General features: G+C 38.5%; 1 protein-coding gene across 2 annotated transcripts in view; it reads left to right on the top strand.

The window, feature by feature from the left end:
* Window positions 1-741: 741 nt before the first annotated feature.
* Window positions 742-25,649, top strand: part of QSOX2 (quiescin sulfhydryl oxidase 2) — a 35,508-nt gene continuing 10,600 nt past the window's right edge. The window contains exons 1-8 of one of the 2 annotated variants that reach the window (XM_038374955.2): window positions 742-1,042; window positions 10,546-10,646; window positions 12,974-13,022; window positions 14,566-14,671; window positions 14,865-14,955; window positions 18,847-18,992; window positions 20,166-20,309; window positions 23,526-23,655. In XM_038374955.2, coding sequence (XP_038230883.1) covers window positions 772-1,042; window positions 10,546-10,646; window positions 12,974-13,022; window positions 14,566-14,671; window positions 14,865-14,955; window positions 18,847-18,992; window positions 20,166-20,309; window positions 23,526-23,655 — 1,038 coding nt within the window. In that variant the 5' untranslated portion in view covers window positions 742-771. Of the gene's footprint in view, window positions 1,043-10,545; window positions 10,647-12,973; window positions 13,023-14,562; window positions 14,672-14,864; window positions 14,956-18,846; window positions 18,993-20,165; window positions 20,310-23,525; window positions 23,656-25,649 lie in introns of both variants that reach the window. The other variant, XM_038374954.2, reaches the window with a different exon arrangement.

Raw genomic sequence — 25,649 nt, forward strand, 5'->3', positions numbered from 1 at the left:
TACAGGAAGAGCGGGGGGGTCTAATTCGGAGCGACTCCGCGCGTCTGAGGGGCGTGTCAGTGCGGAAGCCCCCCGTGTACAGGAAGAGCGGGGGGTCTAATTCGGAGCGACTCCGCGCGTGTCAGTGCGGAAGCCCCCCCCCCGTGTACAGGAAGAGCGGGGGGGTCTAATTCGGAGCGACTCCGCGCGTCTGAGGGGCGTGTCAGTGCGGAAGCCCCCCCGTGTACAGGAAGAGCGGGGGGTCTAATTCGGAGCGACTCCGCGCGTCTGAGGGGCGTGTCAGTGCGGAAGCCCCCCCCGTGTACAGGAAGAGCGGGGGGGTCTAATTCGGAGCGACTCCGCGCGTCTGAGGGGCGTGTCAGTGCGGAAGCCCCCCGTGTACAGGAAGAGCGGGGGGTCTAATTCGGAGCGACTCCGCGCGTGTCAGTGCGGAAGCCCCCCCCCCGTGTACAGGAAGAGCGGGGGGTCTAATTCGGAGCGACTCCGCGCGTCTGAGGGGCCTGTCAGTGCGGAAGCCCCCCCCCGTGTACAGGAAGAGCGGGGGGTCTAATTCGGAGCGACTCCGCGCGTGTCAGTGCGGAAGCCCCCCCCCCGTGTACAGGAAGAGCGGGGGGGTCTAATTCGGAGCGACTCCGCGCGTCTGAGGGGCGTGTCAGTGCGGCAGCCCCGGGAGGGGGGCGTGTCTCTCTGGCCCCGCCCCTCCTGCCGGGTGCCCGGTGCTGGCCTAGGCCCGTCTCCAGGGCCGGCCTCCCCCTCCTCTCGGCTCCCAACATGGCGGCGGGTGGTGCAGGCGGCGGCTGCCCCCCGGCCTCGCTGCTGCGGCTGCTGCTGGGGCTGGCGGCGGCGGCGGCCGGGCGCGGCGGGGAGGCGGCGCGGCTGTACCGGCCCGGGGAGGACCCGCTGACCGTGCTGGAGGCGGGCACCGTGCGCCGGGCGCTGCTCAACTCCTCGGCCGCCTGGGTGCTGCAGTTCTACAGCTCGTCGTGCGGCCACTGCATCGGCTTCGCCCCGACCTGGCGGGCCCTGGCCGGGGACGTGAGAGGTGAGTCCGGGAGCCCCGATCCCTTCCCCGGGGAGCCCAGCCCAGCTTCCCCCGCCCCGCCTCGGCCAGGGACGTGCCCCTCTGCCCGCCCTCCCGCTGGGCAGGCTCTGGCTGGGGATGTGCATGTGGATCCCCCCCCCCCACACACACACCCTTTCCTACCCCCTCGCCCCCACTGCAGCAGCTTCGCCCTGGCTGCACATGCGAGAGAAGATTTCAGTCTCCCCTCCTCCTCCAACCTTGTATCCCCATCGCCCCTTCACCCACCTCAGCTTTGCCCTGTCCCTGAGATCTGTGCTTTGGGATGTGTACAGTAATGGGGTTCCCCCCCTTAACATCACTGGTCTACTGCCCCCACAATCCCCATTCACACAGCTAGCCACCATAATAAGTAACTGTCAAAATATGACTCTGCCCGTAGAGAGCTGGTTTTAGTTGGTAGATCTCAAAGCAATTTACAGCAGGGCAGCCCCCACCATCCCATCGCCAATCCAGTCCCCATAGCAACCCCCCCCTAACCTGTCCAACTTCCATCTACCTCGCTTGTATGGGCTGCACACCCACCAGCAGAACCCTGGACAAGGACATCAGGACGTGCCTCAACGTTATCCCCCAAATCCCAGTTTGCCCCCACTTTATTTTATTGTTGATTTGCAAAACACTTGTCACTACATCAGAGTGCTGCCCAAAAAGGAGCAATATGTGATAAATGGCAACAACAGTAGTAATAGTGAAAAATATTTTCAAATTAAGTTTGGGGGGGAAAAAAGAAGAAGAAGAAGAAGAAAAAGGGAATCCCTGCTTTCCCTATCACGAAGAAGAGAATTCCACTGCTAGGGTGTTATGTATGTGCAAATATCCAGTATCCAGGTGCTTCACGGTGTACAGTGGAAGCTCTAACAGCATATGCGGTATATTTAGATTGTAAACGCTTCCAGGCACTGCATCTTCTGTATGTTTTGTAAAGTGCCTACCCTATTTTAAGAGCTAAACAAATAACAAAATAATAGTTTGAGTTGCAGTGCATTCACTTAACTTAAGCTTTGTTAATATAAAAAGGAAGACTGAACACTTGCATAGAGAAATGAAGACAGAAAAGAATGAAGTACTGTAAAAATCCAAACTAACTGTAAGCCAAATTGTGGGCAGCATGGGGATTTAGTGCTCAGATACCCTGATGATGAGCACCACCTAAGAACCTGAATAGAACAGAACTCTTGTCAAATGAAATGTAATCTGTACTAAATTCCTGTTAACAATCTGAGCATGTATGTCTTGACAAGCCACCTTTATTTTCTTATCATTTTGAAATGCTATAGTCCTATATTGACTATAGGTTTTCACTCAGGTGCTGCCTCCCAGGAATGAACTTTCTGATCCCATTAATGAATTTGTAATATTTGATTAATGAGAAGTGCCGGGCTTTCTTTTGGGTGTTGTGTAAACAATCTCCTTTTATTATTTTTATACATCAACATGGCACCTTGTTCATTTTACATACAAATAGCTTTCATTGCTTATAGTTAAAATGTATATGTTCTTACTAATAACTTTTTCAGCAACATTTTAAACTTCTCCAGTCCAGAACACTAATTTTTCATCAGCAGTCTGGCTTCTTGGATCACCAACCACAAGATTTATATCATCCTTGACATGAGTTTGCCTTTCCCTTCACATGAATTGAAAGACACATTTGAGAACCGTCTGGATGAACCCTAGCCCAGTTTGAGACAGCACTGGTAGCTACTCTGCAGGGTGGGTCCATATGCAGCACATTCAGTGTGTTTCTCGCATATTACTTGACACTGTGATGAATTTTCACTTGTGGCCTTCTGGAAGACTGACTCTTACACAGTGTGGCTGCTAATAGTGCTTTCTCTTGCTTCTGTGCTCTTACAGTTAATACAGACACTCGCGTCCTAGCACAAAGCAAAAATAAGTGCTTTATTCCAAAAGGGAGTATTGGATAAGACTAACAATGGGGGAAATAGGTAGACATTCTGTGTGTGGTGCGAGACTGCACAATGTTCCAGCAGTCATGTAATAGTCATGACAGAATCATTTTGAAATAATCGGTATTTGATTTGTGTGCCAAAAAAGTTTTGTCACCCCTATCCCTAAGTGTGATGTGTATTTAATCACTTAAGATATTATTATTTTACTATTTTTACTCATTGAGCTAGCAGTGATAGTCATCTCAGAGCCATATAGAATATACACCAGAAAGGTCGCTGCCACAAGTTGCTTTCAATCCAATATGACATTACTGATGATCAATCAAATACAAATACCTTTTTTAAAAAAAAAAAACAAAAAAAACCCTACCTGGGTGGTACATTAACCTTGATAGACTGAATGGTAGAAATGTGGTTTGAAGAGGAATTTGAAAGAGAGGTGGTAGAAGCTTGCCTCTGGAATAGAGGGTCTCCCAACTCTTAATAGCAAAATTGGGTGATTTCCAGAGAAATGTGTGCATGTTGGGACTTGTAAGGAAAGATACCCCTTTGTTCTCTTGTGAAACACTGATTTTAATGGAACATCTTATTTGGAGCCATTGTTTTTGCTCAACTCAGCACCATATGGGTTCCAATTATTAGTTTTGAAAAAGGCCTTTTGCTTTAAATGCATCGGAGCTGGCAGCTCTTTGCAAATATAACCATAGAGTTCAACTCAGCACTTCATAGGATTAGACGTTTGTTGAAACTTTATTTATATTATTGTGACCAACTGCGGGGTCAGGGGGAGCACCTTGTGGGAGGAAGGATTTGTGCTTCTAGCCACAGTCTGAAAATTTCACCCCTAAAAGATTTACTTTTTTGTGATTGGCAGACTGTAGTGCATTAGCAATTTGTCAGACCAAAATGGGCACTACTAGCAATGCAGTTGGTTAGGGCAGTGTCTGAAATAACTTTTCTGTCTTAGTGTCTGGAAAGGTGGTGTTAGTAGGAGACCCCTGGGAACTGCCACAGTGAGGAAGGAAATGGAAAATATTTCACACGGGGAGACTACTCGGATTTATCTTTCATGGGTGTTTTACTCAAACACTAAGATGTGTTTCATATCTCCTGGTACTTGTTCACATAAGTAAATTGTACTGATTTAACTAAATTGAGTTAGGAATTTGTTTTGTGAATTTGGTGCATCCCCTTTGTGTGGCTGGTCTTAGGGCTTGTTTACATGACAACTGGAACCAAAATAACAAATTGTTTATAATTCACACTTGGTTACTTTGAGGAAACTTGGAGTGTGGACACGCTTATTTTGGATGAGGAGAGTCATATTTTGACTTGTTATATCAAAATAGGGCACCTAAGCCAAAATAAATGCCCCCACACAAATTTACACTGAAATAAATAAAGAAGTGATTTTTCAACCTATTTTAGGTATTTCAGTTGTATTTACCACATTGACAAGACCTTATATGGATCTCTAAATCAATACAAGGCACTCTTATACAGAAACAGTGTCCACACAAGGGGGTTGCAGTGATTGAACTAAAGCAGTTTTACTGATCTGGTTAAATTGGTACAGCTTTTCTATATAGAGAAGGCCTGTGCTAATGTAGTTCACTTTTATTCCTTTTCTAAAGGTCTCAAATTCTGTAGTAACAACTGCAAACTTCAAAAACTGAAAGCAGGAACCATGGCTGTTTTGTGCAATGCTACGTACACTAATGGAGCATCAAAACTTGTATTTTCATTTAGGTATCTACTCTTCCATCAGAATAAACATTAAAATTAATTTTGGAGTTGGTCCTGATGGTGCTCAGTTGCTAAAATACTCAGTATTAAAACAGGTCCCAGGACTGCTGCTCTCTAAGTTTACTATTGCTGTTTTTTAAAGGCAATTAAAACTTGCCTGTAAAATTTGCTTTGGGGCTGGAATTTTATGTAATAGTTCTCAGTGCAAAGATAACTGAAAAACACTATAACCACCGCTTCCAAAGCTGGCACTTATGTCTTCCCTCGTGTTTCTTAAATGAACATCTTTTCAGGAGAAGCTGTATAGTTCAGGAATAGACTTTCAGGCTAGTTGTAGACCTGATCAGCAGGAAATACTAATAGAGGGAAGCCCTGCAATGTCTCTTATCTGTTACTAAAAATTCATAATGGAGAATACTGCAATGCCTGTAGTAAGTAAAAGGAAAAGATTTGTGAAAAAGTGTTCCCTCTTTAGTAATGTTTTGATGTTAATATCTTGGATACTTTAGAATATTAAATGTTGATAGGTTTCATAATCTAGTCAATTTGACCAGCCTTTGAATTTTTTATCGTTTGTACTTTTATATTTGTAGGGATCTATAAGGGATGAAAATCAGCTTGCTGGCTAGAAAATTCTTCAGAATAAGTAAAAAGAAAAGGAGGACTTGTGGCACCTTAGAGACTAACAAATTTATTAGAGCATAAGCTTTCGTGAGCTACAGCTCACTTCATCGGATGCATTCAGTGGAAATTCCACTGAATGCATCCGATGAAGTGAGCTGTAGCTCACGAAAGCTTATGCTCTAATAAATTTGTTAGTCTCTAAGGTGCCACAAGTCCTCCTTTTCTTTTTGCAAATACAGACTAACACGGCTGCTACTCTGAAACCGTTCAGAATAAGTAGTAATAGTCTTTGTTTAAATAATTTTACTGGACTTCCTTTTTCATACATTTTAGGATACACATTGCGTCCTTACGGATTGGAGGATCTCTATCAGAAATTGTTTTCCATTGATATCCCTAACTTTCATTTTTTGGAACAGTTTCCAGTATATTTAAATGTATAGCAAAGTATGACTGTTACTTTGGAAGAACTGGACTAAATTTGGCATGTGAGTTGTGGCATGTTAAATTTTTAACTCTTTAGTAATGCAGTGTTGGAAAATCTTGGTACTATTTTTCATTCTGCATTCATTGAAATCTATTTGGGCCTTTCCGGTAATACTAATATCACTTTAAAATCTAATATACAGTAGTGTTGTATACAATCTAGGCTGCATGTTACAGAGGTCAACAGAAGCATGGGTTTCACTTCCCTTAGAAAACTAAAGGCTCTTTTAACAGAAGTGAATGCTAAACTGCACGCATCCCAGCTGGTGCTCTTTAACCCAAGTATTTAGCTAGTGATGGGCTTGCATTGTTGTAAAGTAGGCTATTTGCATTAGGTTTATAGTGCTTCTGTTCATTGTGTATAGGGGGATCAAGACAGGTGGAAAAGGGAGGAGGAATGGTAAAAGTTGAATGAGACGGATACCATGAAGCCAAACTTATTTTTTACATTTTTTAGTTCTATTTGATAAAATAGACTGTTGTATCTTTTGTGTTCCTGTGAATACATGTCCATCTGCTCTAGGATGCTTATAGTTACTATTGGCGTCTGTTCAGCTGTCGGCATGTTCACTGCAATTGAAATTCTCAATCAGCTACCCCATCCTCCCTGATAAAAATGCAGGAGTTCTTTCAAAGAAAAACAAAGGTAACGCTAAATTTCAAAAGCAGCCTGGCATAGAAATGTCAATCAAGTTTTGAACTTTTCATGTCCTTTGACACAGAGGCAAGTTTAACTTTTAAAACATTTTTAAATTAAAGGAGTTTGTTGATTCACAGGAATTCGTAAAAGAAAAAGAAAAAACTCCCAAAGACACCAACATTAATAGAAATAGATGCATCTTCAACTTCTGCCAAAGCTGTTTGGATTCTTCTTTCAGTATTTTAAAGTAACTACTTGAGGATTCTCATTCGACATACTGGTGTAGTAGGAAGTGGCTTAAAAAGAAAATTCCTGCATTCTTATGCATTCAAAAACAATTGTACAGATTAAGTCTTGTGTACATTCAGAGAACTTTGCTAGATACAGACAGCAGTGTTCAGAAATGGTGATCAGACACCAGATGTGGTTTTGCTAGCATCACACTTGATAGCCATTTTCTAGCATGACTATGAAAGAACCATTTCTCTGCATAGTATAGACAGATTTTTTTGGAAATGAGAGAGAATGGTGCTACCAGAACCTAGCTTTAAATTGCTTTCCACCCTTATCAAGTCCTGAAGCACAGTTTCTGAAACTGACTTATGTGCGGTGTGACCACCAAACTTTGTAAAACTGTGTCTGGCTGTGAATTGCTTTTAAAATATTATAAGCCCTAGTAAGTACATGGCCTTATTGTTTACTTTTAGGAAGAGGGAGGCAGACCCTTAGCTTCATCTCCACACCTACACGGAAAAATAACTTGTAAGATAAAATTCAGCATCTCCTACAGATGGATGCTTGCATTCCACAACTTTTTTTTGTAAAGTATAGCAGTATAGGACTGCAAGAAGGGAGGCATATTACTGTACCTTATGTCATTGAGCTGTTTCACTGTGAAACTGTAATAATAAACATTAATACAGCTTTTCATGTTGAATATTTCCTAAAATGTGTTTTCCTCAGATAAGTGTACGGTTGCCATCTGTTACACCAACTGGATGATAGTATTAACTATATTAGTTTAGTTATATGCAATTTGAGAATTCAGAATGATGTGATCTGTTGTTCCAGTGCAATTTGTATGATATTGTTTTTATTAGGGTTTGAAATTACCTACTGAAGCTAGTCGGATTAAGCTGATTGCACAACATGGCATGAAATGTCACTATGATTTTGCTTATTGATCATGATGCAGACATTTTAAAGTTTTTTCTCCTTTTGTCCTTCATATTGTGTTATGCTTTATCACTAACGAAAAATCCCTGATTATTCATGGATGGATATCCTATCTTCGTAATAATAAAACGAATACTTTATCCTTATAGAAGGAATAGCTTGGTGAGCACATTGTTATGCTGAAAATACTGATCTGCAGATGTGGAATGTGTCAGCCATTCTAAGTCAGCAGTATTATACAAGGTATTCTTTTTCAGAGAAGTGAACAATAGCTTTCTGCTTCTATAAAGAGGGAGTTTATAGTGGATTTATATTTTGGGAGTAGGGAAGAAAGTATCCAGAGATTTGACTGTATTTCAGATCGGTCTTCAATCCAACAGTCAGTACCTGAAGACAAAAGAAACTATTTCCTGTAAATATTATTGCTTTTTCTCAGAGCTACATGGTGATTTTACCAGGATAGAAAGATTTAGAATTCTTGCAAGAAGTGTATGAATAATTCTATGACATACCATTGGTTCCAAGTTTTGTAAGCTATGCTGTACCTTCAGTGCAGAGTACGAAAAATTTGTACCACTTGTGCGTGCATTTAATTGGGTAAGGGATTGCAACAACAGTCATTTCTTCTGCCTAGAAATAAACTTTTGGGAGAGGCAGTTAAGACCATAACTTTCCCAATCCACTCAGTGTGTCAAAAAGGTGAGAGAGTCCTTTTTAAATCTCTGCCATTGCTGTCCTGAGGACAGGAAGCATTGATGCTTTTTGTCAGACATTTTTTGGTGTGCTATGAGAATTCTGCATGAATAATCCAATTGAGCTTACAAAGCAATATTTGAGGCTGTTCAAACTGTTACTGTAGTCTGCCAGATGAAAATAGACTGGAATTAGTTATAAACAAATCCTTCTGGAAAATGCCTTGAGTTATGATACTGCTGTAAGAATTCGTCTGTCAATGGTCTTTTGACTGTCTATCCAAAGAGAGACTACATCCTATTAAGTTATGGATGTAGCCAAAAAAAATTGTTTGTACACTTGTTTTGCTTACAGTCTTGCGATTTTGACATGACATGAAGGTTGCACTAATTACAGTAAAAGTTATCTAGCTCTTCTTATGGTTGCTAAGTTTAGAACTCTGGGGCAAAAATATACAGACAATTCTAAAGTTCTTGATGCTAAGCTGACAACATGAATGTATCTGTTTGCTTTAGTACCACACATAGGCATAGGACTTAAATGTCAACAGTGTGTTTGAATACCAAAGGATCCAAAAGCTTGAATGCCTGTGTGAACTATCCAAACTACTTGGAGCTTCAAAATTTAGTTGGAAATCTCACAAGAACAGCTTGATTTGCAGCATTTTGGAATTTACACTTCACAGTCCCTGGAGGGCGTATGTGGGCAAAAGCAACAGAGGAAATAGGTCAAGCTAATATCTTTAAAAATATCTGAATAAAGTTTTGGATGAAAATTTTGAGGGACAATGGTGTTAATTTATCTGAACCAGTTCACTCATCCCTAATAAGCGTATTCTATTACGCAACAAAATGAGTAATGAAAATGAGTGATGATCCTTTTCCAAATGTCAAGCCTTTTATTTTTGGCCTCCAACAAGAAACACAAATTTCTTTAAAGGCCACTAAAGAATGATTAAAGTGATGGACAGCAAGGAAAGTGACGTACGCTATTCCTTGTTTCCTATTGTGGGGGAAGACATGCTGGAGGTGGGACCTTTTCAGTGCTGAGGGATGGCTTTTGAAGCTCCCTCCTTGAGGATGTCCAGAGTTGTCATGGCTGTTTTCCAATTTCTCTGGGTTAGTTATGGACATTTAATGTTCCCTTGTTTCCTGCTATTATTCTACATAGGTAGGGGAGAAAGGCTGTTGGAGTGGGAGTTGCAACAGAATTTTATTTTTAAAAGATTGAATATTTTTCTGTACAGTACACAAGTATCTCTTAGCAATGAAGATTAATTCATTTAAATCTTTACTGGTAGCATGTACTTCACCATATTACTTTAAAATACCGATAAAGGGGGAAAGAAAACTATTAAAGGCCTCCAAAGGTTCTCTCATCAAAATGGTTGTGTAAGAATGTTTCAAGCTATTTATCATTCTAAATATTTATTCTCAATAAAACTCTTTACAAAACTTGAAACTACACCCCAATTAATCTTCATGGTGCTGTATTTGCTCAGATATCTTCCAGTTGCATCCAACATGCTCTTGGACAGCACTTACACCTAAAAGCACCTTCATTAATCAAAGTGTGATCTTTGTGGTTTAATTAGGTATTGCACCATTTTGTAAGCCTCTGAATAAATTACAAGTTCAGCAAAAAGCAGGTCTATGTTACCATCAGCTCTGATAGATTATACATCATCTATGTAACCATGTAACTGAAAGCCATGCAGATGGGTAGCCATTATGTTCATCTTTGAAAACTGACATGAAGAATACAATTAACTGAGTAATGAGCTTAGCTGATAGGATAAACCAGAGAATACAGTACCTACCACTTGTTAGTGTTGGGTTGGGCCCTGTTTTGTTCACTTGAACTGAGTAATGCCAGCAGCCTTAGAGATAAGTCTAATTGTTTGCTTTGGATTTCTTTTTCTTTAGATTTGTTGAAAATACTTCTCTCCATTGTGGTAGATGTCATCTTAAGTTAGTTAGTTAGTTTTCAAAACTAATCAGCCAAATTATTGTTGAGGGTGCAAATGCAGGACAGATGTGGGTAGACCTACGACTTGATCTTACCCCATTGAAGTCGGTGAGAGTTTTGCCATTGACTTCCATGGGAGCCAGAGCATGACCTAAGATAGGATGCCTGGTCACTGCTGCACCAAAAAGTAAATGTGTTTTTTATTTATTTTTCAGACTGGGAACCTTCCATCAGGATTGGTGTGCTGGATTGCGGGGAGGAAGAGAACTATGAGACCTGTAAAGAATATGGTATTCTCTACTATCCAACTTTTAGGGTAAATAGCACGATATACAGCATCAGGCAAATGGTGGTCATTCCATTTTTTAAAAAAAATACTTGTTTTAAATCTCAAACGGTTTCTGTTATTCCATGTTCCAAACTACAACTGTTGAACCTGCTGCCTGTAGTTAAAAACAGAGCAAACTTATTTACCCAGAATATTGTGTACTTGTTCTTGGATCTGGGTGCTTTCTTTTTCTTCTGCAAAGATTCTTGTGATTATAATAAAAGATGCTTTCAGGCTCTGTTAATCAATAGAATGGAATAGATAATGCAATTATCTGAATCAGTTGGGCTTATGATTGTCCTAAACACTGAATTAGAATTTTTCAAACATAAGAGACACGGCACCAAAAAGCAATATATTCTTTTAAAGCATTTTTGTCTCCCATCACTAAGGTATCTGGATTCAAACTATTTGTTAGCTGTTAAACATGTAAAGATCCATATATAGTAAACAATATTAATAGTTATACATTTTGTCTCAGTTAGTGTCATGAGCGTAAATCCAGTAGTTTAAAACTGATACATCAGGGACAAAGATGGAATCAAGTAGCTGATTTTATGAGGGACTGTGTGTTAGTTAGTGCTGTAATCTTTGAATCGATCCTTCACTAGCCTCATAACATTCTTAATTTTTTACTTCACAGTTTACTTAAATTGAATTTAAAAATACTTTCTACTGTTTGCCAAGAGAATCAGGAACTGTGTTTAATATGGAAATTTTGCATCTAAGGATGAAACTGAACTTCTGTATTTGCCATACTACCAATCTTTCCTGTTGTGTGTAATCATCATTATCATTATTTACCCCATGTGAGAATAAAATGGGGGACAAGGAGAATCTCAATAAAAAGTTTGTAGTGTGAGAAGGGAGAAGAGAGGTGTTATAATATAAAAACTGTTTGTTCTTCTGATGTTGGGAAAAACAATAGTGATTTTTTTCTTTTCATGTTGTGAGGCCAAAATGTGACTCGTTTCTTCCCAAAGCACTGTATGTTTTGTTTTTTAAAATAGGTAGAAGTTATGTTGCATTATGTATTTTGTTTTAACCACAAGAGGGAGTTAAGACTGTTTAGGGTGTGAGCAGTATTCTTTAGCACAGAATCATAGAATTGCAGGGCTGGAAGGGACCTCAAGAGGTCATCTAGTTCAGCCCCGCATGCTGAGTCAGGACCAAGTAAACCTAGACCATCCCTGACAGGCGTTTGTCCAACAAAACCTCCGGTGATGGGGATTCCACAACCTCCCTTGGTAACCTATTCCAGTACTTATCTTTTATAGTTAGAAAGTTTATCCTAATACCTAATGTAAACCCCTTGCTGCAGATTGATTGCTTCTTGTCCTACCTTCAGGGGAAATGAAGAACAATTGCTCACTATCCTATTTATAACAGCCCTTAGCATATTTAAAGATTTACCATGTCCTCCTTTAGTCTTCTTTTCAGAACATGCCTGTTTTTTAACAATTCCTCATAGGTCATGTTTTCTAAACTTCTTTATCATATGTTGTTGCTCTGGACTGTTTCCTTAAAATGTGGGGCCCGAATCCGGATACAGCTCAGGCAACACGAGTGCCGAGTAGACCAGGACAATCTCATCCTGTGTCTTACATGTGACACTCCTAATGATATACCCCAGGATATTAGCAACTGCACTGTAGTGTTGGCTCCTATTCAGTTTGATCCACTCTAACCCACAGCTCCTTCTCAGAAGTACTACTGCCTAGCCAGTTATTCCCCATTTTATACTGGTGCATTTAATTTTTCCTGTGTAACTTTGCAGTTGTCTTTATTGGCTTGCATTGTGTTGATTTCAGACCAGTTGTCCAATTTATCAAGTATATCTATCAGTTAATAGTTTTGCTTAGTAAATCATCAGTATGAGTCAACCTCTTGATCCTAACCTTGTCTATGAAGTTGGAGACTTCAGTTGAATTTTTTCAGAATGCCTCTGAAAATTGTTTTTCTCAGAAAATCTATACAGAATTTTATCTCACTAGTTAAATTTATAGAAATTTTTGACTTATAAGAGCTTGATTGTTTAAGGATCAGTGGGCAAGATCCACAGCTAGTGTAAATCAGCAATCATTATACCCACACCAGCTGAGGATCAGCCCTTGGAATTTACCAGGCGAGACTAAAATTTCTATTGTATATTCTGCTTGTCTGTAAGCTAAGTAACAACGTGATGAATTAAAACTGTAAAAAGCAAGAACTCATGAAAATTGTGTTCTGCCTCTGAACTGAGCTTTCCTGAAGTGCTTTTTCCCCTTGAGCCAGGAGTTGTCTTCAAAGGAATGTTTTTTTTTTTCACCCCACAGTACTTCAAAGCATTTACAAAGCAGTTCACAACTGGGGAAAATTACAAAGGTAAGAAAACCCCACTCTAACCTATCTCAAAAGGATTTATCCTACTATTCCAGAGTACATTATATAATAAACAAGATTTCTTTACCCATCAATACAATTCAGACATCCCTAGGTGGAATACACAGGCTGTTTAACAGGACAGTAAGCAACTATTTAGAAGAGAAGGTTAAAAATACCCTTTGAAAATGAAACTGCAGGGGAAATTTTAGATGGCAGAATGTAATTGCTAGAGTTTACATTTGTCCAGGACGGTAGAGTTAACACCCCTGTGCTTTTAAAATACATTGTAGTATTTAATTGTTGCAAGTGGGCAGATCCTTCATTTTAAATCTCATTTAAAAAAAAACGCACACAGTTCTCAGCAGCATGGTGTCCCTATTGAAGCACTTGCTTGGCTCTGACTTCAGTGGAAGATTGCCACCTTCTGATTTACCAGCACTACTTTCTGCAACACCTCAATTTATTAGAAGTCCTTTATTTAATATTAAACGACATTAGACTTGGTCATCTATGGCTCTGACATGGTCACACCTTGAAGTGGTCTGGCTACAGACTAAAGTAACACACCTTTTCGATTGGACTAACATATAAAAGGCCAGAGGTCAGAAAACAGACCACCTGCACCATTAACCCTTCTGGTAGATTATTATTGCAATTGTACCTGCTTTTTTTTTAGGGTTTGGGAGGGGGTTGCTTTTGTTGGCAAAAAAAAGTTTAAGGAATCTGTTTTTAGGCTCTCTCCTCTCTTCCTCCCCCCCATTTCAAACCTTAAGTTAAACTCAAAAACCTTTTATTATTATTATTAATTATTATTATTATTTTATTTTATTATTAATTTCCCTTTGTGGCTGGTTGTTACCTTACCTGGGCCATTTGTTAAGAGTGTTACACCAGTGGCTCAAATTTTCAACGCTTGCTGTTAGCCAGTATGCAAACAAAAAGCGTTCATTTGGTCACTGAACATCTCCATTGCAAAAAAGCTGCTTGAACTCCTGCCACTATAAGTGTTGTTTATGTGTGAGTATAGACCTGTATGAAGCAAGATGATAGTGTATTGAAAACCCTTTTGAGAGGCAGGTCAGCTGTTTTGAGTTAGAAATGTCCTTTTTTTTTTTTTTTTAAGCTCTTGGGGAAAACAACTTCTACAAAAAGTCCGCAAACTTAATCTTGCAAATAAAAGTACTTCAACCCCCTCCTAAAACAAACATTGTCACCTACCTTTTTAAGTAAAAACCCCCTCAAAACTGAGAATGAGACAACCTGAACTTAGGTTTCAGAGTAGCAGCCGTGTTAGTCTGTATTCTCAAAAAGAAAAGGAGTACTTGTGGCACCTTAGAGACTAACAAATTTATTAGAGCATAAGCTTTCGTGAGCTACAGCTCACTTCATCGGATGCATCCGATGAAGTGAGCTGTAGCTCACGAAAGCTTATGCTCTAATAAATTTGTTAGTCTCTAAGGTGCCACAAGTACTCCTTTTCAACCTGAACTTAGTGATACTTTTTTGTCTTCTGAATAGTTCTTTATTTAACTGTTTTTAGCAGGGTCAGATCGCGAGCTCCAAACCGTTCGTCAGATGATGATTGATTTTCTACAGAACCATTCTCAAGAATCAAGACCACCTGCTTGCCCTCCCTTAAATCCAATTCCGTAAGAATCTTGTTTGAAATAACAGAAAATATTGTACACTTAGTATGCTACTCAAATAAAATGTCAAGACGGTTTCCAAGGATAAAGAATGTTTTTATATTTCTGTTTAACAAATACTTAGAGTAAGTTCATGTTGTGAGCTATGAGAACATTGAATTCTTCATGTGCTAAATAGCTTTTCTTTTCTTAAAAGGTCCAGTGAGATTACTTCTCTTTTTGACAAGAATAGCCATCATTATACTGCCATCGTGGTTGAAAGTAGTAACTCCTATGTTGGGCGAGAGGTAATGTGTGACTTGTGAATTTAATCCAATATTTAAATCATAATATTACAATTGAGGTTTTATTTTATTCAGTCAGTGGAACTATGCATGGGAATAAAGGTGCGACTGCTTGCAGGATTGGCACGTAAGTAGTAAAAGCCAGATCATATGCGTTTAGAATATGACTAAGTCACATGATGCCATAAGGCATTGGCTTTTACTTTAGTCGCAGAGAGGAGTGCGTTTTTTAAAGAAATGCAGTGTTACTTTTCTGGCTATTGGGATTCCTTTCTTTCCTTAGTAGAAGTTTAGTTTATCCTCCTCAATATCCGCAAAATACTTCTGACTGTCAAACCTCACATCATCACAGGAAAAATATTTCAGATCATGAATGACATTGCTTTATCACTAGTAGAGAACCATTCATAAAGTTTGTTCCTGTTGGCCTCCTTTTGCAACGTAGTTATTTTACTTTAATCTGTATGGTATACTCAAAAAGAAAAGGAATACTTGTGGCACCTTAGAGACTAACAAATTTATTTGAGCATAAGCTTTCGTCAGCTACAGCTCACTTCATCGGATGCAATTTCCACCAAATGCATCCGATGAAGTGAGCTGTAGCTCACAAAAGCTTATGCTCAAATAAATTTGTTAGTCTCTAAGGTGCCACAAGTACTCCTTTTCTTTTTGCGAATACAGACTAACACGGCTGCTACTCTGAAACCTGTATGATATACTGTGTGTCTATGTGGTCCATACACCACACTTTTTAAAATAAAAAAGCCACCAAAACCAAGACAATACAGAATATTGTATTAAAACTCTTCGATGGTGATCTTAGCTCAGTTTGTGCTGAGGTGTAGTAGACTCTTCAGGAATTGTATGATATTATATTTAGGGTATTGCATCTCCTGTATGTTGTTATAATGTGGAAATAGGCTGTGTTTTTATTGAATGTCTCAAATTGGCCCAAGCTGCTCATGTTTCTTGGAGTCAGGGCCTAATTGCCCATTTAAATCTTATAACAGATTTTTGTGTGTGATGGATATCAATCAGTGAAGCAGTTAAATATGTCATTGTAGCAAATAAGTGAGGTAAGAACCCCTCTGGGGTACTTGGCATATCCAAAGGAAGGCTAAGTAAAGACACAGCAGGGTCTTTTGCAGCAGGAAAAGGCCAATAAAATGCCAGACTGAAACAAGCTGCTTGGTAGGAGGGATGTAGATAGCCAGTGCTAGCAGTGTGCTATGCAACTTAGTCCTTGCCTCAAGGAGATGACCGTCTACACCAGCATATAAATCTTTCTCTACATGAATGGGTAGCTTTATGTGCCACCATGCCTAATTAAATGTGAAACTTAAGGACACTTACAAAGTGTTAGGTTTCAGAGTAGCAGTCATGTTAGTCTGCATTTGCAAAAAAGAAAAGGAGTACTTGTGGCATCTTAGAGACTAACAAATTTATTTGAGCGTAAGCTTTTGTGAGCTACAGCTCACTTCATCGGATGCATTCAGTGGAAAATGTTGTGCCATCATTTTAGTGTAGACTAGATAGTAAGTATTTTCAGCATCTTGAACTGAGGTATGAGGAAGTGGAGAATTAAATTCGTATGAAATTTGGTTTGGCCCCATTTCACAATCTAAAGAGCTACGGTTAGCCTACACAACTTTTGTTAGTTTTCTACTACTGCCAAACTCTAGGATAAGTAACAAAAACATATTGCATGATTACTAGGCATAATCTGTATAGAAACATGCAGTGTGTGTTTGACAGTTCTGATTACATTAGACAAGGAGCTGGTTAGTGGCAAAACCGGAGTCATTTGAGCTCAGAAAAATGGAAGCCAGTACCTGAAAAATTGGCTTTAAACCCTTGTATGTATGTAACCTGTCATGACAGACCAGTGGGTGTGACAGATATCATCTTATCTGTGTTTAGAGGCTTCTCCAGGACATTTTGTCACTCTCTCTCATGTGGTCTTTAGACATGTGAGACTTGAGAGGGGAAAACAGTCAGAATGGGCTAAGGAAAAATCATATAGCTCAGAAGACAAGAAAAAATAGTTTCCCCCAGTGAAGTAAAATTTCTGTTGAACAGAAATTGTTAGTGTCCATGTTAGAACACTAATAAATACTAGGGTTGTTGAGAGATTAAAAAAATCGCATGATTAAACAATAATAGAATACTATTTTTTTAAATATTTTGGGTGTCTTCTACATTTTCAAATATATTGATTTCAGTCACAACAGAGAATACAAAGTATACAGTGTTCACTTAATATTTATTTTCATTACAAATATTTGCAATGTAAAAAACAAAAGAAATAGTATTTTTTCAGTTCCCCCATTACAAGTACTGTAGTTGAACTTACAAATGTGGAATTATGTACAAAAAACTGTTTTGTTTTTGACTGCAATGTAAAACTTTAGAGCCTACAAGTCCACACAGTCCTACTTCACATTCAGCCAATCGCTCAGACAAATAAGTTTGTTTACATTTACGGGAGATACTGCTGCCTGCTTCTTGTTTACAATGTCACCTGAAAGTGAGTACAGGTGTTTGCATGGCACTGTTGTAGCTGGCGTCGCAAAATATTTATGTGCCAGAGGCGCTAAAGATTCATATGTCTCTTCATGCTTTAACCACCATTCCAGAAGATATGCATCCATGCTGATGACGGGTTCTGCTCGATAACGATCCAAAGCAGTATGGACTGACGCATGTTCATTTTCATCATTTGAGTCAGTTGCCACCAGCAGAAGGTTGATTTTTCTTTTTTGGTGGTTCTCGTTCTGTAGTTTCCGCATCAGAGTGTTGCTCTTTTAACTCTTCTGAAAGAATTCTTCACACCTCGTCCCTCTCAGATTTTGGAAGACACTTGAGATTCTTAAATCTTGGGTTGAGTACTACAGCTATCTTTAGAAATCTCACATTGGTACCTTCTTTGCATTTTGTCATATCTGCAGTGAAAGTGTTCTTAAAACAAACAATGTGTGCTGGGTCATCATCCAAGACAGCTATAATGTGAAATATATGGCAAAATGTTGGTAAAACAGAGCAGGAGACATACAATTCTTCCCCAAGGAGTTCAGTCACAAATTTAATTAACACATTATTTTTCTAACAAGTGTCATCAGCATGGAAGCATGTCCTCTGAAATGGTGGCTGAAGCATGAAGGGGCATACGAATGTTTAGCATATATGGCACGGAAATACCTTGCAATGCTGGCTACAAAAGTGCTATATGAACGCCTGCTCTCACTTCAAGTGACATTGTAAGAAAGAAGCGGGCAACATAATCTCACGTAAATGTAAACAAACTTGTTTGTCTTAGAGATTGGTTGAACAAGAAGTAGGACTGAGTGAATTTACAGGCTCTAAAGTTTTACGTTATTTTGTTTTTGAGTGCAGTTTATGTAACAAATTTCTACATTTATAAATTGCACTTTCACAATAAAGAGATCGCGCTACAGTACTTTTGAGGTGAGTTTGAAAAATACTATTTCTTTTGTTTATCATTTTTAGAGTGCAAATATTTGTAATCAAAAATAATAAAATATAGGGAATACAGTACACTTTGTATTCTGTGCTGTAATTTAAATAAATATATTTGAAAATGTAGAAAAACATCCAAAATATTTAATAAATATCAATTGGTATGCTATTTGTTTAACTGCGATTTAATCACAATTTTTTTATCGCGATTTTTTTCGAGTTAATCACACGAGTTAATTGCAATTAATCGACAGCCCTAATAAATATACATACTTGGTGAATAGTAAGGTGGTTCTATTAACAGCATAGTTTACTTAAAAGTATGGTGCACTCCCTATAATATATTTGTCCTTTCTTACAAGAATTGGATATTCTTTGAACAGTGTGTAACTCTCATGTTGTCTTCTCATCACCCAGGTGATCTTAGACTTGATTCAGTATGAAAACGTTATGGTAAAGAGAGTGCTGAATTCTGATAAGGCTTTTCTAGAGAAACTTGGTATTACCTCAATCCCTTCATGTTATCTGATCTATCCAAATGGGTCCCATGGATTAATTAACATGTAAGTACTATATATTTGTAAGGGATACTTGCAGGACTTTGAGGAGTTCAGTTAAGCTTTAAAACCGTTGCCTTAGTTTCCTTGCATACAAGTTAATGTATTTGATAACCAGGTTTTATTTGTGTGTTTAAATAAAGGCAATGTATCCCAATATGTGATCAGTGCATTTTACTGATGTTTAATATTCAGACTCTTCATATTTGAAGAGACTATCTCAGATCTTGACAGCTATTCCATTGCGTATGAAAAATAACCTGTTCATATTTAATAATCTTATACTGCTGACTCTCTGTAGGAGTTTACAATACACTGAAATGAACTAAGAGAACAAAAAATAGATTTCTCCCTCATCTTGGAGAAAAAACAAAATGCTATAGTGCTTAGTTATAACTTCATTGCAGTGGTGAGTTTAGACTGCTCACAAACTTGCTTGTAAAATGAGCGCTAAAGAAGAATACTCCATCTGTGAAATAGAAATTCCAGGCTGATGGTGTCAGTGCAAAGCGTTCAGAAAATATAAGCTGTTAAGCAGTAGTTAGTGACATGCTGATAGTTTAGTGATGTTGATAAATAGAATATCATTGAGGTTTTTGGGAAGAGATTCTGCATTAGTCATGTCTTCCACTGCCACCAGTCAGTATCACTGACTCATTACTGGTTTCAGAGTAGCAGCCATGTTAGTCTGTATTCGCAAAAATAAAAGGAGTACTTGTGGAACCTTAAAGACTAACAAATTTATCTGAGCATAAGGTTTTGTGAGCTACAGCTCACTTCATCGGATGCATTCAGTGGAAACTGTGATGCCTGTGAGGAGAATATGTATGGTTTGGGACAAATCTGAAATAAAAATATTAAGTACCAAATCGCACACATCCTACTCAGTCAAATCACCGGTTGGATTCAGTGAAAGTGAACCAATAAGACGTACAAATATGACCTGAAGTTTTTATGAAAATGGGGATGTTGCTGTTAGCTTGAATGGTATTGCAAGCCACTGGTCCTAATTATTTTTGCTGCTGCTGCTTCTAAAATTTGCATACTTGCTGCCTTTTACCAAATTTGTAAAACAGAGTAAAGAAAACCAAATCTCGTATTTCAGATATATTAAACTGTTCCTGTCAGTCAATTAGCTTGAGCTGATTTTTAACCCTTACACTGTCCTTTCATATGCAGTTTGAAGCCTCTTCGGTCTTTCTTTTCTTCCTATTTAAAATCACTTCCTGGTGTGAGAAGAAAACTTGTTTCACAACTTCCTCTACCAAAAAAGCAAAATAAACAGGAGGGCACAGAAATCAAGGCATGGAAGGAATTTGATAAGTAAGTGATACTGTTGAGCTTCAGTTTAGTGGTTGGTAGTTTAAATCCGCAGTTGTTATTGCCAAGTGGGAAACTATAAAATAATTTATTTTAACATCTTACTGTAGCTGAAAGCTTTATTTGATTCCATAACTACTCAAAGGATACACCCGGAATTGAATAGGTGAACTACCACACAGTGACTTGCTGAGCAGAACAAAGGGATTGTGTGTGTCTATTAAAGGGATCCAAGCACTGAAATGTCTTGCAGATCACGTTGTACAGCATTGCTTTCATTTGTTTCTTCAGCAGGATCCTTTTCACAATATACTAGATACAATGGTAAATTAATTCAGCCCTAGCAGCAAAGATGTAATACTCTGGTTAGTGAATGTACCTTTCTTGCAATTATGACTGATGTTTTAGGGATTTTAAAGAAGCTTCAAGCAATATTTTCAATATGCATTTGGAGCAAATGTCTGCATTTCTCTGGAAGAAAGTTCTATTAGAGATTGTTTTTATTTTAAACACGTTTTACTTTTAAAAAAAAAAAAAAAATCCATATCTCGGTTCTGCTTCCATTGGTGTCAGAGTGTGAGCAGGATTGAGGATCAAACCAGTATCTGAAATGTAGGGTTCACTAGTTTATTTTTTATTGGAAAACTTTAGATTGTAAATCAATATCCCAGAGAAAAATAAAGTCAGTATTTAAAAATTTTAACAAGTTTTTGGCAAACCCACAGAAAACAGCGAACCCAGTATTTGTTTGTATAATGGTGAGTCAAGACACACTAGAAAGTGTTAGGTAAATGCATATACATTAGAGAACCCTAAAGTCACCAGAAAAGATGTTTATCAGACCAAATCCACTTAGGTTTATGTTCACCCTCTGAGTGTTTGAGAGAAGGATACAGGAGCTTTGCAGTGAGATAATCCTTCAGCATCTTTAGCTGGAAAAGAGATAGGACTGAGTGCTTCCATTTTATACTTATTTTCATTTTTTGTTACGGTTACTATTAAAGTGTCAGCCCTGTTTTGTTTTTTGACAGATGGCTATGTTGTTTGCTTTTAACAGTTTATATAGAATATTGTGTTTTGATAACTGATTTTTGTAGCTAATGAGAATCATTCATGTTAATAAGATACTATCAATCTTAGTGCTTGTACAATACAATTTTTTTTATAAAAGATCACTATATAAGTATCTCCCAGCTAGATTGTTTGTGTGCTTGATGATTTAATACTGACAAGTCAGCAGACCTACTAATAGATAAATTTTTTATAACTGTTCTTAAGTGAATACATTGTTTACTAAAGAGGTGACACTTGGCCACTCGGAATATGTCTGTAGTCTGTATTATTAAGAATGCAGCTGTCACAGTTCCTGAGATACCTGTATCTCTAACCTCTTCATGGCCTCCATGAGGGGATGCGACTCAGGTCTCTAGCCATCCCCTTTCTTGGGGGAGCCAACATTCCTCCCCTTCCAGACAGGGGATTTAGGCTAAAATCCCTCCTGCAATTCACTTCAATCACCTTAGCAGGTCTGAGTTTAGTTCAGCACCTGACATCGTGCGCTCTCTCAGGGGCTATGACAGGGTTAATCAATTTCCAGCCAGCCTTCATAAATCAAAGTATTTATTTGGAACCAAAAACATTATAGAGAAAACGTATCTTGAAAATAATAAACAGCTTATATGCCTGCCTCCCTTACCAGGTATCACCCGTCTTCAACATGCAGATGCTGGTAGTTTTCAAACTCTTTCTGCGGGCTGTGTCCTTCCTGTCATAGCTTTTTGTCAGTTCTTGAGTCCAGTGAGAGTGACCTCCTTCCTGTAGCAGGCTTGGCAATTCTTTGTTTGATAACTTCTTTCAACCAGTTCAAAGCAGGATAGTCCATTTTCTTCATGTGTGGTGCCTTTCCAGACTTGTTTACCTGCCTAGGGATTCACATTAATTATTCCCCAGTAATTTTAGTTCCTGATTATTCATTCATGCTTGGGTGACTTCCACACAGTCACTCCCTTGTCTCAAAAAAGAAATTAACCCCTACACACATGGCAGAACAATACAAGGGGAGAGGGGAAACTGAGTCTCACACGTCTATTCATGAAAATAAATCAGAAGTTTCCCAGTTCTCCACTGCAGCTTTTCATGTGTTTTTAAGTGTACTGTTCTCATTCTGCAACCATTGTTGTCAGAATAAGCTGTTTTTCTGATTTGATCAGCTCTCTTAAATCTACTGTTTAATCATGTGGGTTATAAGACATAAAGGTCCTCAGGAATTTTTTGAAACATTAGGCTGTCAGGTCTGTATCCAATTCTGTTTGTTCTGCTGTGTTGCTGTATTTTGTACTAACTTGGGCTTGTAATCTAAAAGCACTGAAGGATACAAACTCTTAAGTTGTTTATATTTTGTTCATTTGCTAGTCTGTGGGTGGTGGTGGTATAAATATAAAAATATTTTCCATGATAGTTGCTGCCCTGAGAAAGGGAGGTGATAAGGTCTCATTCACCTCAAATGTGTGCTTTATCCATATCCATCAGTGGGTGACTGACTGTCACAAGACCTTCTGTAATTGACTGACTCTTAAATACGCTACGGTGTACAAGGTCTCTCTAGTGGGACTGCTGCATTTGGGGAGAATTTCTAAATTCCATCTTTCTTAATATGGGGTTATTTTCATTTTTGTTGTTGTCAGTTTCCTTGGCATTGTTCCACATCAAAGATACTTCTGTTAAATAAAAGGCTTTTCCCCTCACAGCCTGTTGTTCTCTACTTTATATTTAACTCTGTAGAGAAGTCACAAGTTGTGACACCAGCAATTTGCTTGCTGACAATCTCAGGGTTACGATTTCTCTAGAGGGAGAAATTGGGCTGGGAGGTAGAAAGTTCTTACTCAAACACAAGATAATTTTTTATGCAGTTGTGCTTCATTTGTCTAGTCTCTGAACTAGTGGCATAAAATTGCTGTTCTAAAATTAGAGTACTATGGAAGCCATTAAACTTGAAATTCACGGTACTACACACTGCACTGTATATTCCTGCCTTTGGAATAGGAGATACTGCAATCACTGTGGAATTGCAGATTATGAGGTTTGAATAGTGCCCACTACATATCAGTTTTACCTTAATGACTGGTGAGAAAATGAGTGAAAGAAAGCTGCCTCAATTTTTAACATTTTTTATATATATATATATATATATATGTATGTGTGTGTGTGTGTGTGTTTTAGAGCTAAGCTGTACATGGCTGACCTTGAATCAGGATTGCATTACCTACTCAGGGTAGAACTTGCCACTCACAAGACGCTTGAGGGAGCTGAGCTAAAGACCTTCAAGGATTTTGTTACAGTCATTTCCAAGGTATACACTTCTAGTCTTTGATTACATTCACTTGACTCTTACAAATATAATGTGAAATTTATTATTTGACAGAATATTTTATGCTTCTGAAAATGTCTTTCAGAGTGCCCTTAAAAATGTACAAGTTTTGGTTTCTGCAGTATCTTAGATATAGAAATTCTGTTATGCTTCTGTGGATAAACCTGAAGGATTAAAATGCGCTTTGTTGCATTGCATGGCTCAGAATGAAATAAGGATTCTGGTTGTCCCAGACCTGTGAAAATTGGGATGGTTGCTCAGATTTTTCTGGATAGATAGTGATCGTAACTGAGCGTAGATTATTCCCCCTCTTCCCCCCCCCCCCACACACAGAGGATTCTAGGACTTTGTTAAAGTAACTTGTGCCTACGTGACCACATACAGTGTTTAAAAAATTAGGTTGGACTTCTAACGATACAGCTGATTGATGAGCACCGTATTTCAAAGATTCTAAATAGTGTCACCTCAGGGGTGTTGTGAGGATAAACCCTTTAATGTTTGAGGTGCTCAGATACTCTGACGATGATGGGAGTTTAGTTGGTGCTTTGTTTTGACTTATTTGTCCTAAAGTTTAGATATTTTTAAAGTGAGTCTGACATAAAGAAAATGTGACTTAGAAAAATTCTAATATTTTAATTGTTAAAAGTGACCCCCCAGTTAAACATGAGCTGCAGTGTCTCTCCATATTTCACTATCAAGTAATTAACAGATTGTATTTGTTTGTAACCAAAGCAAATAAATGGCTGTTTAGAGGGACAATAAGATTTATATAACATTTCCAAGTATCTGGCATTATGTGAAAATCAGTCAGACAGGTTCTTACCCCCATGACAGTCAGAGATCAGAAATCTCTAGCTGGCCTCATTTCCTTTAAGAAAGTGTAGTGCTAATCTGTCCATCATATTATCCCTAAAACAGCCTCTTTTCTTCCTGATGGATCCTGGCCAGCTAATGTAATTTATTTTCCTGGCTATTAGTGAATAAATGGGGAATGCTCCCTTCTAGGCAGCAGAAGGGTTCTTTATTTTGTATTTTTTTAACACTTTTTTAAAAACGTTTCTCTTCTAATATTTCACATTTTAGTCACAATTCTGATTTCTTTCCTGTATGGTTCTTTACACCAAAGGACTTCAGAAAATGTAGCATACTGCATTGATGCCATAATTTAGTTTATTTGAGGTTTTGTTTTTAAGAACCTAACTCCTTTTTAAACTAAATATTTTGTGATCAGTTAATAAAAACATCGGTGTGAACCTTGATTTCAGGACTTTGTACACCAGCCTCATTTCTGAAGAAGAGCATTTACAGTGCTGCTACGTCACTAAAGTCTGTGGTCCCATCTCCTGCTCAGAGATTTTCATTGTTGTTGTTTCTTGGCTATTTGTGCAACTTGCAGTAGCCCTTTCTTTCATTTGCACTGGTCAGCATTACTTTGGGAAGGTATTATATCTATGCACTTAAAGTTATATCTATCAAATACACTATCAGTATTTCAGTTGTGTACAGTTTACTCCTATTATGGTAGTTTATAGGAACCCCAAATCCAAAGATTGGGTTGAGGTCTTTGATGCTGTATGCAGTATAGTCAGAGCAGTTTACAAGTTCATGCATCGTTGTCCAGAGCTGTGGGTTTTTTTTTTGTTTTGTTTTGTTTTTTAAGATCAGTTCCCAACAGAGAACTGAAAAGCTTTTGGAAATTAAAACTCCCCGAACTGTAATAACATGAAAGTAGACTTACAAATTACAATGCACTTCCAATTTTAGAAGTGACATTACATCTCAAATAAAGTAGGGTCAGATTGAGTCAAAAGTTTGATGGGAAATCTCCATGGAAGGCCTAGCTTTTGTAGGAAGCATTGTGACGCTCTTCCACTGGAGTCAGTATTGAACCAATACTCTGGCATTATTATTATTTATTTGTATTAGGGGTTGGTATCATTCAGGAGAGGTGTGAAAACGAGATCATGAACATTAAA

The sequence above is a fragment of the Dermochelys coriacea genome, chromosome 16, assembly GCF_009764565.3.
Source record: "Dermochelys coriacea isolate rDerCor1 chromosome 16, rDerCor1.pri.v4, whole genome shotgun sequence".
Taxonomy (NCBI): Eukaryota; Metazoa; Chordata; order Testudines; family Dermochelyidae; genus Dermochelys; species Dermochelys coriacea.